Source organism: Brachycentrus maculatus, unplaced genomic scaffold (assembly GCF_059751285.1).
Source record: "Brachycentrus maculatus isolate JH-2025_06_01 unplaced genomic scaffold, ASM5975128v1 h1tg000153l, whole genome shotgun sequence".
Taxonomy (NCBI): Eukaryota; Metazoa; Arthropoda; class Insecta; order Trichoptera; family Brachycentridae; genus Brachycentrus; species Brachycentrus maculatus.
In genome coordinates, this window is record NW_028280906.1 from 835104 (window position 1) to 848299 (window position 13196).

At 31.9% G+C, this 13196-nt stretch overlaps 1 protein-coding gene across 3 annotated transcripts in view; it reads right to left on the bottom strand.

The window, feature by feature from the left end:
• syd (JNK-interacting protein syd) overlaps nucleotides 1-9623 on the bottom strand; it is a 40898-nt gene extending 31275 nt beyond the window's left edge. For all 3 annotated transcript variants that reach the window (XR_015837649.1, XM_088261343.1, XM_088261342.1), the window contains exons 1-6: nucleotides 9077-9623; nucleotides 8234-8389; nucleotides 6108-6252; nucleotides 4206-4384; nucleotides 3697-3850; nucleotides 3565-3600 (exon numbers count right to left, since the gene is read on the bottom strand). Coding sequence is in view for 2 of the 3 variants with exons in the window: in XM_088261343.1 (XP_088117469.1) it covers nucleotides 3565-3600; nucleotides 3697-3850; nucleotides 4206-4384; nucleotides 6108-6252; nucleotides 8234-8389; nucleotides 9077-9403 (997 nt within the window). In the remaining variant the exon portion in view is untranslated. The remainder of the gene's footprint in view (nucleotides 1-3564; nucleotides 3601-3696; nucleotides 3851-4205; nucleotides 4385-6107; nucleotides 6253-8233; nucleotides 8390-9076) is intronic.
• Nucleotides 9624-13196: the final 3573 nt, after the last annotated feature.

A 13196-nucleotide genomic window follows, 5' to 3' on the forward strand; every position in this document is an offset into this window, starting at 1 on the left:
TTACGCTATATGTCGTTTGGAATTTGGTATGGAATTTAATGAGATGATACAATTTGTTTGCAAGAAACCGAAACCTATAACTCATACTTTTCACAACAAAACAACTTTTTATCAAAAAACCATAAACCTTTCTAACTGCAACTTTTCCAATAATGAAGTAAAATTACTGGATAAAGGATTTAAATATAAAATTCCAACTAGAGTATATGAAAAACACCTTGTAGAAGATTCTCTGAGCTATACGAAAAATAATAATCTACCCAAACATATCATCGGAGACATGATTTCCAAAGAAATGAATGCAATGAACAAAAATTAATTTCAAAATATATATGTTACAACATTCAATAATATAAAAGTAACGATTTAATTAAATTTTTAATTTTTTTTTGTAATTTTTATTTTTAATTTTTTAAATTTTTTTTTAAATTTATTTTTTTATTATTTTTTTTCACCGTCCTTTTCATTATTTTTTTATATATATTTTTTTTAAATTTCATTTTATAAAAAAAAATGTTGTAAAACATATATGCCTGACTAAGTATTGCACCCACCACTTAGTCAAGCTGGAATAAAGATTTATTATTATTATATTAATTATTATTATTATTAATTATAACTAAAGCGGATAAAGAGAACTCAATTGTTATTTTAGAAAAATGTAAATATATAGATTCAAGCATTTCTTAACCCAGAAGAATTAAAAATATTGAAAGGTGATCCAAATAACAAAATTTTTAAAACAGTTAGTTCATCAATAAATGAAAGTAACGCTTTGTTTCCTACAGTACCCAGTTAAAACAGTACTATAGTAATGAGTCCCAGACCCCCTGCCTTATATGGTCAACCATAAAAATACAATCCCCATAAGACCAGTAGTATCCTTTATTAACGCACCTACCTCAAAACTTGCAAACAAATTAAATCATCTAATTTAATTCCATACCTAATTCCAAACGATATTTAGCGTAAAAAACTCCATAGAACTTGTGAATAAAAAAAAATATCGACCTTCCCCCTACCTGTAAATTTATGTCATTAGATGCTGTAAGCTTGTTTAGTAATATACCAGTTAAAGAATGTATCTCTATAATTAAAACAAGGTTAAACAAATGTAACATTAATCCAATAGTATCGAAAGAATTAATACACGTTATTGAAATAAGTGTCAATAACAATTATTTCCAATTAAAGTAAATAATTTATCAACAAGATTATGGTCTCCCAATGGGAAGTCCCCTACTGGCCGAAATCTTTACGAACCACATTGAACGTATAATGTTAGAATCGCCCCTAGCAAAAGACATAATATATTATGTCAGATACGTCGATGACTTACTAACATGCTGGAATGACTCTCTAGGACAATTTGATAATTTCACAAAATGGGCCAACTCAATAAACTCTAAAATCTGCTTCACAACAGAACATGAGGTTGACAGGAAAATAAATTTTTTAGATGTAACGATAGGGAGACATAACAATAAACATACTTTTGAAATATTCAGGAAACTGACATTTACAAACACGATAATACACGCCACATCAATGCACCCATGGTCCCATAAACTTGCAGCATACCACTCCATGATAAATAGATTAGTAAACTTGCCCTTAAATAAAATCGCACATCAAAAGGAATTAAATACAATCAAATTCATAGCTAAAAATAATGGATTCGGAGAGAAGACCATTAATAAAATAATAAACCAAAAAATATACAAACATAGTATTGATTTAATTTATCCTCAGATCAATAACCAATTAATAAACAAATTTGTTTGCATAGAATTTTCAGGTGCAATAGCCATAAAAGTTTCTAATGTTTTAAAACAACAAGGAATAAAAGTGGCATTCAAAACAAACAATAATAATGGATCAATTTCAAAAAACTCAAAGGACAAATTAAATATTTCAAAAAACAATGGAATTTACAAACTAGAATGCAACGATTGTAATGCAATTTACGTGGGACAAACTGGACGCTCTTTCTTAATCAGATACTCAGAACACATAAGATCTTTAAAAAAAAAAATAGAGTCTCAATTTGCCAACCACTTAAATGAAAATAACCATAAAATTCACGTCTCAAATAAACCAATACCATTACATATTGAAAGCAAAGGTCGAAAAATGAATATATTAGAGCAATTAGAAATTAATAAGTATTTAAACAATCCTAATTTTAAAATTATTAATGAACAAACCAACCTTATATCTTCACCACTGCCAAACATATTTAAATAGACTATTATTGTGCATCATCTCTCTCTATATAAACGCTTGTATGATGCGTTATTGATAAACTAATAATTTTAATTACAATTATATCTACATAGATAAATTCTTAAAAATAATATTACCAACAGTTGTAATTTTAAAATTATTAATGAACATACCAACCTTATATCTTCACCACTGCTGAACATATGTAAATAGAATATTATTGTATATCATCCCTCTCCATGTAAATGCTTGCATGATGCGTTATTGATAAACTTATAATTTTTAATTACAATTATAAATATAAATTCCTAAAAATAATATTACCAACAATTGTATTTAGCTTTAAAACATTAATTCTCTAAAAAAAATGCCATGTTAATAAATTCTTCCTTACCCAGAGAATAAATATAAGGGTACGTACCTACATCCCCCATTAGCTACTGTTGTCTCCCATAAATTATTGCTGCACGTGTTAAAACTGTCACTTAGAATTGCATAGCTACATACGGACAGTAGTTCATTTTATCTTCACATTCGTTTGATAATGCCCCAACAAGGCGAAACAACTGTCACAATATTGATTTTTTATGTGTTTTTGTTAATAAAATACAACTTAGTAGACTCAAAAAATCTGTGTGAGATTTAAAATTAATACATAAATTAAACTGGAGTTCTACAAATTAAATGCCAAATCAATAAATAAAGGAATATTTTCCGTATACTAATTATAATATATAAAAAGTATACTAATTATAAAACAAAAAGTAATGGCATTTCACAGGTACATAGTAAATTCATGCGGATTATTTCACCATTCAATCATCTATCATGCATCATTTTGCCGCACATTTGTCTAAGAGATCGCATTCGACTGCATTTAGTCTACTCAAGATTAAATTTTAATTAAATGGATGTATAAAAGCATGCATTCGAGATTTTTGATAATAATATACTAATTATAAAACTAAAAGTAATGGCGTTTCACAGGTACATAGTAAATTCATGCGGAAAATATTTCCTTTATTCATCATTCATCCAAAAGTCCAAACCATCTCAACACTTTTTGTAATTTTACCTAACATATAATGTTCATATCAACCTTGCATTATCTCCTTATTTCACCATTCAATCATCTATCATGCATCATTTTGCCGCACATTTCTCTAAGAAATCGCATTCGACTGAATTCAGTCTACTCAAAATTAAATATTAATTAAATGTATATATGTAAGCATGCATTGGAGATTTTTGATAAAAATATACTAATTATAAAATAATATACTAATTATGAAAATTTCCGACGCCAGATTGCAGAAACGATAAATAAGTAAAACAGACCTGAAGAAGCATATTCTCCCGGATGTACCCAGCTCCCTATAAGAAAGAAAACATCGAGAATGAGAATAAATGTGAAGAATTAACACTTGGAAACGTTGTATTTACTATTACAAAAGTGCAAAGTATTATTACCTGTAATATCCGTAGATTCATCTCCCTCGTTGAGATTTGTGTCAGCATCATGGAATGACAATTCTTGGTAGAGTGTATTACCACTTCGCTGTTCGCGTTTTGTTTGTGACCGACCGGGTACAACGTTGGTTTGTGGTGTTACGGGAGAAGTGGCCTAAAAATACAACAATAATAAGAATGTAGAGATTTTTATTGCTCCCCCTCAGGTTAGCGACCTTGATGATTTCATGTGTAAATATTAGCTGTTATTGGACACATCATTTTCCTGAAGGGACTACCACAACTTACATAAGCTGGTAATCCCGAGATCCCAACCATTGTAACTATACTCTTTTTCCAATACACCTTAAACCTGGATTAATCACCTTGACTCTATGTAATTGAACATCAAGTTGATACCACATTGACCCTATGCGCCAGTGATTACACATCTTGAAAGTACATATATGTATCTTATTTTTGTATGTACTATAAAAATAATCTACCTTAAGGACAGTAATTTTGTCTACCTGATGGTGTTGAGTGACGGGGTCAGTCTGATGGGACCTTTCCACGGTCTGTACGGCAGCCATCTCCTCGCCCAGTGGGCTGGGAGGGGAGGGAGAGGCACTCACGGGACTTCCGCCCATGCTCTCCGTGTGCTCTGTAAAGGCCCCCTCGAGGCAGGAGTACCCAAAGGAAAGTGGCCCTAGGGTAACAAAAGCAATATTATTAAGCTGTACATGTAAACCTACAAGATGGATGGATGGCATTTGAAGAATAAAGAAAAATGGATTAAGGTGTTGAAAGAAGATTGAATGGGAGAGTAGAGTGAGGGTCAGAAGTGCCAAATGTCTACACAACTGAAGGGCAAGTGTGGCGAGAAAAATAAAAGTTAAACGCTTCTGTGCCAAGAGCGAGGTATCTTGCATTCTTGGCTGTGCCCAGCAGGCCGGCCATAGAAAAATAGCGAGTTTTCTCGCTTGTCTTTGAGCCTCTGTATCATACATATGACCCGTTTTTTTATTAAATTAAAATATGGAACACATAGAGACATTTATTGGGATGATTTTGTAGTACTTCACTAAACAGATGAAATTACAGTTATCTGATATTATTGATTTTACAGAGATCCACCCACGAGCTTCGTTTGACAGACAATAGAGTCACTAAAATAGGGTTGTCAATTTTCGCGCGTATATTGCTGATATCTGTCGCGCGTCAATAATTTTATGATTTTTTTTTTGTTAGTTTTTGATACTTGTGCGGAACAATTATCAATTTTTTTTTCACTTGTTTGTGTGTTTTCTGTGTTGTTTGTACATTTCTTTACTGTGTTTTTCGTGATTCAACTCTGCTCTGTGTGGTTTCTGTGTTTTTGATTTACGTGTTTCGAACAATACCATACATGAGAAGACATTCAATTTTCTTTTCAACAAAAAAAAAAATTTAAATTTAGTTTACAATAATAAAAAAAATCGATCTTAATACATATGTGACAAGTTGTGACATTAACATTTTCTGAAAAATTAAAATATGTTATCTAAGTAAAAGGAAGCAAATACATCGCACATTGAATAAATTTGGTAAGTTATTTAAATATCCTTTCAAGGTGTAATGTTTTTAACTTATAAAAATAAGATGATTAAAAATTCACGGCCTGCTGTGCACAGCTACACTCCTACATACCGGCATTTAAAAGGTTAAGGAAGATTGGAACATATGATAGGACAAATGTATTTGATGTTTCATCGTCTCAGAAACATTGTGGTGGTAGTGGGAGACAGGGGGAGGACTAGGGGGTACATATTCAACAGTATGAAGGCTGTCTGGAGATCAGATTTGTACTTGGTGAAGACCATATGCCGCTTATACAATGCCTGCATTAAACCTATTCTCTTATACAGCTGTGAAACATGGCACCTTACAATACCCCAGAACAGCTGTGTGCTTAGTTTTGAGAATAGGTATCTACGATGAGTTTTAAAAGTGCGTTGGTTTGAATTTGTGAGAAATGAGTAAATAAGACAGAAAGTAACAACTCATGGTCACAACTGTCACCAAGAAAAGTGGATTTGATTGGCTAGGTTATGTACTTCCCATGCCTTCTGAAAGCCAATATCAAGTGCGCCTCTTTAACAAGACCATTCAGGATCACTTCACAAGAGCTTGGAGGCAGTTTGTGGACTCTTAAGTTTTAAGTAATAAGTAACTCGAAATTTTCAATTAATTATAATAACATTACTGTTATATAGGCATCAATCAATTAGTACTTATTATGAATGTAAGTTAAAAACATAAATTTCAAATGTAAAATGTAAATATTTATATTGTAGAATAGGTACATATTACTTGAAGGAATTAATTGGTAAGCAAATATTCAAAGGTTAAGATAAGAGAACAATTAATTAAACCACGTAATATATACTAACCTGTTGATCTCGTCATAGGATTAAGTACCCTACTTCTGCTGTCCACACGGTCTCCAACAGCACCCAGAAGTAGTTTGGTACGTTCCATATAGTCAACGTGGGTTTTAAACAGTTCCGTGTATCTATCGTGTAACTTGGCATATTCCTGAATCAAACAAAACAATTAGTGAAACATATTAACCTGTAGCCGCCCAGTGGTCCTTTACGGGAGTGCGGATTTGGGTCGTTCAATGCCCACCTGGATTGTGATACATTTCGCTATTGGATTACACTGATTTATGACAATAGTATTCAAAATATTAATACAACATTACGTAAATAATGTCGTTAAGATACTGATCCATCATTTTATTTTTGGTTCCCATATATATTTTAGTCATGATGCGATACTAATATTAAATTATAGTAAAAATATAGTAATAATAGTTGTAATCGCTTTAGTAATCGATTTAGATTGAGCATTTTTATTTTTTTATTCCTTAACTTCAATGTGCAGTTATATAAAAAGTGAAAAATTACAAATAAAGTTTTGTAAATATAAACAATTATATTTTACCTAAATACGACGACTAATTTTAGAGATATAATTATTTTTATAACAGCTACGCGTAGGTAGCAAGTCACGCGAATATTTAAAAGAAATGGTTGGGCAGGGCGCTGCCCTTACTACACGCAACGCAGAGCGTCTAAAGGTTAATTAACATGCTGATCGCTCACAATGCTGCTGGGCTAAAAACTTTATATTTTTTAACTACTATTTCTTAAGCACAACCACAATGAGAAAAACACATCAGAATGATACAAGGTAGTGAAAAGTTTTAGGTTTCAGTTTAGTTTAAATTGCAAAGAAAATATTTATTTATTCACACACTTTGGACTTTTTTTTATGAAATTATAATCTATGTATGTTTATGTATTAATTTTAAAATCAAACAGAGATTTTTGGAGTCTACTAAGTTGTATTTTATTAACAAAAACACATAAAAATAAAAATTAAGATTGTGACAGTTGTTTCGCCTTGTTAGGGCATTATCAAACGAATGTGAAGATCAAATGGACTACGGTCCTTATGTAGCTATACATTTCTAAGTGACAGTTTTAAGACGTGCAGCAATAATTTATGGGAGACAAGTCTCAATGGGGGATGTAGGTACGTACCCTTATATTTATTTTCTGGGAAAGGAAGAATTTATTGCTCAAAAAATTCTGTTTTTGATTTCAAATTAATACATAAATTAAAATGGAGTTCTACAAATTAAAGCCAAATCAAATTTAAAAAAAAAATCAATGTATGTTTGCAATAAAGCGAGTTTAGATGAAATATAATATATTATTTCTTCTTATTTTACGCCAAATCAATATTTAAAAAAAAATAATTATAAAAAAAAAATCAATGTATGTTTGCAATAAAGCTAGTTTAGATGAAATATATTATATTATCTCTTTCAATTTAACGCAAAATCAATATTTAAAAAAAAATTTAAAAAAAATCAATGTATGTTTGCAATAAAGCGAGTTTAGATGAAATATAATATATTATTTCTTCTTATTTTACGCCAAATCAATATTTAAAAAAAATAATTATAAAAAAAAATCAATGTATGTTTGCAATAAAGCTAGTTTAGATGAAATATATTATATTATCTCTTTCAATTTAACGCAAAATCAATATTTAAAAAAAAATAAAAAAAATCAATGTATGTTTGCAATAAATGGAGTTTAGATGAAATATAATATATTATCTCTTCTAATTTTACGCCAAACCAATATTAAAAAAAAAAAAAAATATTAAAAAAAAAAAAAAAATTTATGTATGTTTGCAATAAATGGAGTTTGGATGAAATATAATATATTATCTCTTCTAATTTTACGCAAAACCAATATTAAAAAAAAATAAATAAATAAAAAAAAAAAAAAAAAATCAACGTATGTTTGTAATAAAGCGAGGTTAGATGAAATATCGAGGTTTCATCTATTTTATCTTCACAGTTTTCTAATTTTGATAAGGCCTTTAATATGTACCATTTTTAAGATAAGAACGTTTTCCATTTACATAAGGAATCTGTAATTGGTAAATATTGAATGATCATATTATTCGTGGAAGTAATAATAGAGAGTGGACATGCCTTCTTGAGCTCGTTTTCCCGTTCTTCAAGTCGGCTAGCATGTTCCAGGGAATTTTTATGTTTCAGTTCTAGCATTCGAACAATGCTTTCCAAGGCTTCCAGTCTTCCCGATAATTCCTTGCGTTCGCCTTCAGCAATATCTTCAATTTCTAAAAGCTAAAAGAAAAAAAACAGCATCAAGTGGCACATACACAAATTAAATTACTCAACAAGACATTTTACTAAATTTTTTTTGCCATATAATATTTAGATTTCAGCTTTTCGACATCCATGAATCTACACACACATTTGTCGAGTTTTGCCACTACTGACTGGACATTTACTAATACCTCCTTAGTTTTAAAAAAAGACAAATATTTGTGTTCTTGTTATTTACACAAATATTTCAAATTCATACTATTTCTGTGAGCCTAAGCGGCTCATTATTAGAAATAGGTATCAAATTGTGGTAGAGTGGGTTCGAACCGAGAAACTCTGACTTGAGAGTCCGCGACACTAACCACGGGACCACAACCCGACACAGAAATGACATGAAATTATTATTCATTGGTCAAATGACCTCTCTGTCACTTCTGGTGGCTCTAGTGTAAAACAATGAAATATTTTGATTTTCATATTTTGTGGATTTTGTTCATCTGGCACTATCTACTGCATATAATATTTTTTCTGGTACCATCAGATTTTACATAGTGCTAGATTAGTATGATTGTATTGACTTAGTTAAAATGAGTGAAAGTTCAAGTAGAACAAATTGAATTACGCGTGATGATGCATTAGAAAATGGAATGGTTTCAAACCAACAAAGAATGACAGCAAATACAAGACAATTAGCTTTTCTCTCACCTTCTGTTCAGATAGTTTCCTAGCGCCCTTTTCGCGTTCGTACTGAGTAACCAGTTGTTCGTTGTCTTCGCGCAACAATTCGAGCTCCACGTCATGCTCTTGGTTGCTCTGGTACGCCGCATCCAAGCACTCCAGGACGTTTACCAGCAGAGGCATGAGAGTTTTCACGACGTCCTCGTCGTAGCGGGCGATCATGCGTTCGAACTCGCGGTAAATACTTCCCGCCAGGTTCTTCACCTTCTCTGACATGACCACGCGAGGGTCTTCGTGGGTCCCGTAGATGATCTCCGCGCCCAGACTGCTACCAGACCCGTCGTTTAAATTCATGATGACTAATCAAATCAATCGCGACGTCCGCACTAGCAAAAAGTAGATGGTGAAATAATAGAAAAACTAGTGAGTATTATTAGAATTTGAAGAATAAAGAAAGAAACTGGCGATTGGACTCTCTCATGCTACTTTCCTCGACCATTCGTGTGACAATACGCAGTGACAATCGCCGTCATCGAGAAACTGACCACTTCTTCATAGAAACAGAACAAAGATTATTTTAAACCATAGAAACGTCGTCGAAATAGATGAAAATTAATAGTTTTTGATTATAAATTAAGTACTTTTCATAGAAAAAAAATACGTGGATATTTTCAGTAGGTTATCACCGCCTTATTTAACTGTCAAATATATAAATTAGTTAGTCTCTGCTGTCAAATAATTATTCGTTTACCGAAACGTAATCGACAAGATAAAAAGTGTGATCAGTTAAAGTTATAAAGTGAGCAAGTGGTGAGATGATAGAGAGAATGGGGAAGAAAAACATTTTTATTATTTTTATTTTGTATTTTTTTTTATTTGTATACATTTATTTAAATCACAATTTATACATAAGTATTTAGAACTTTCTTTTTGCAGAGACCCACCAAGCCACCTTGTGTGTCTTGTCGGTGGAGTTCTTTTTTTAATACATTTTTTATTGTTTTTGACGATTTATGATTTTTACATTTGTATTCAGTAAATGTAATAATAAATGTAATCTAACATAAATTCAGTAAATTTAAGATTGACTTAATCTAACATATACGATGATTCTAAGGAAGGCCGAAAATTAAAATCTAAAAATTCTATGAAGGTAGGTGAATAAAAATTAAAAAACTGGATGAAGGTAGATAAATTAGAATTTAAAAACTGTAAGAAGGTGGGTAAATTAGAATTGGCAGTGGTCATACTGGTCGTGGCGGTGATGATGCTGGACTGGATTCTGGCAGCTGCTTCGGGTAGGCGGTGGCGAAGGGTTATCTTGATGGCCGCTGGCAGCAATTGTCCGTCTTCGTAAAGATGTCTCGATCCACATTTTTCATGTTCAGTGCAGCCGTAAGGATGCAGGAGATGTTGGCAGCAAAGATGCAGACGGGTCCAGGGCGTAGGCACTGAGGTTAAGTGACCGTAGAACGTAAGTCAAGCCATAAGAGGCTGCTTGTGTCAAGAGACTAGAGAGTAGTGTCTTGAACCAAACAGCTTGAGAGAAGCTAGCAGAGAGAGCTGTGACTGTCTGTCCTGCCTTTTATTAATTTTCTTTCCTAGGCCTTGGGTCGAGGAGTGCCTGCATCTCCTATTGGTCAGTTCCCTTCATTCATCTTTGCAATGTTGCATTTCCACTATTTCTTACTACCATTCATTATAATTAATTAAATGTATTTAAATTATTTCTTCATATTAAAAAAAAAACTTCCTTCTCTTAAAATTTATGTAATTATATTCAAAGCCCATCTAATAATTGAGATTACATGTTTGTATAATACCTAGTTGCAAGCTATTGATACAATTTATAACTAATTATATTTTCTAGGGTAAATAATGGTTTTAAACTTCCTTCCCTTCGAAACTTTTGTAATTATTTCCAAAGCCTATCAATCAACCAAAGCCAATAGAGATAATAATAATTAATAATATAATTCAGATAATAATAATAATAATTAAGGTAGCATATTTTTATAATTAAGTACCTATATATATATATATATATATATATATATATATATATATATATATATATATATATATATATATATATATATATATATATATATATATATATATATGTATATATATATATATATATATATATATATATATATATATATATATATATATATATACATATATTTTTGTATCTGGGTTGATAAACATTAACTATTGTTAAATAATTGAAAGCCTAAGATGGTGTGGCAACACCGTTGTGTTGCCGCGCTCGTGTGAGCAGGACCGAGGCGTTTCGATACAAATAGAACTGAAGAAATCCGAAAGCACCGAGACGAGCATGGCGGAGGAGTTCCGATCGCGCTGATACCAACAAAACTGAAGGAAGCCGAGAGGACCCAACGAGGCTGGAACTCGGGACACGAAAAGACGAGAATTGTTTGGATCGTCCACGAGAGCAGACACTTTAATTAGATTCTAACTTTAACTACTTCTTTAACTCACTATTTGATTCTTGTATTTAGAGTAAGTTTGCATTCATTTTAATAAAGGAACCAACTGTAAGTACATTCTTTCATTTTAATTCTGGTCACCAAACCCTTACATTATCAAACACGAGGTCACAACAAGTGACCACATCACAACGGCAACACGCCACAATAAAACTAGTTGAGATCTCGCTGCGCAACCAGCTATAATGGCATATTTATTATCATGATTTATTTCAATATCCAGAGATATCGAACGCAAGTAATATATAGTTAATACTTATAAGGATTGTTGTAGCTATCGTTAAATATGGAAATTGCATGTGGTAATGATAATTATATCTTCAAATCGCTTTTAAAGGATAAAAAAAACTATTTAAACCTCCTTAAACCTAGAATAAAATACTAGTCGTTTCTTTAGCGATTTCTATGAAATCATCGTCAAAGCTTTATTGGTTTCTCAATTTTATCTGGGAAACGCATCTATTCCCTACAAAAATGGTAATTAATGGTAACGCTAGATGGTATTAGTAGTATCGAATCTTTCTGCACGCCGTCTACTCAGTAAATTCTTAAATTGCGTACAAATTTTTAGGATATATCAAAACGGCCGAGGGTTAAGGTGCAGATAGTAACATTTGGCTTCGTATCTCGAGCGACAGTGGTTTTATTTCCCGTTAGGTCAGTTGCCGTGACAAAGCCCCATTGTTCTAATTGTACCGCTTTGTCCGTCACCTTGCCTGTCTTTTGTCCCTTTTTACCGTTAGCTGGCCAAGACAACCCTTATCGGTGGCCACATTGTCAGATTGATGAGAGCGTTTGCAACATGAATCTACAAGAATATATTCGATGGTTATGGTGGCAGTTTTTTATCAGCTACAAAATAGCAGAATATCAAGGTAAATTATTTTATTATTCCCGGGTATACCGCTATTGAAATTCAAACCTGTATTCGCCGAAAAGTCCTAGGTTTGTATGTTGTATTATCTATTTACAATATTTTACTGCAGTAGGTAGGCTCATTTGAAGAAGTTCCCTTTCTTAAGGTGTTTGTCATTCATACAACTTCGTTCAGTTTCAAATCAAACAAAAAAAAGTAGTCAGTTCACTCAGGATGTGAAACTTTTTTTTAGGTCGTTAGATCCAAAAATATTATATGTGCATAGAAGGGAAGGTTTCCTTCATCAAAATTTCAGATTTGGAGGAAAAGACAATAGAATTTGTCAGATATTTTTGAGAAATTGTTGGGATTGTTACCACCAACTAAAAATTACCAACGAAGGTTCATTTTTGATAAAATTATTTGTACTTTTTAGGATTTTAAGGACTTTCAGGCTAATAAAATCTTTTTTGGCAGGTGGAGGGGATAATTAGATTTACTCTGTTTCTATTACATGTATTACTTAAGTTCTCATTTATTTTTCTCTAATAATTTATAAAAGACTGTAAATTAAAGCGATTATTTTTTTTTCTTCCACCAATTGAGAATCATAATTTTGGACCCATTGAATATTTCCAGTTCCGGTCCATGACAGGAGTCTTTTGTGACTCAAAAATGCCAGTCAAGTTAAAGGGAAAAGTCTACCAAACAATTGTCAGACCTGCACTCTTCTATGGCTCCGAATGCTGGACTATAAGTAGGGATGGAGACAGGAAAA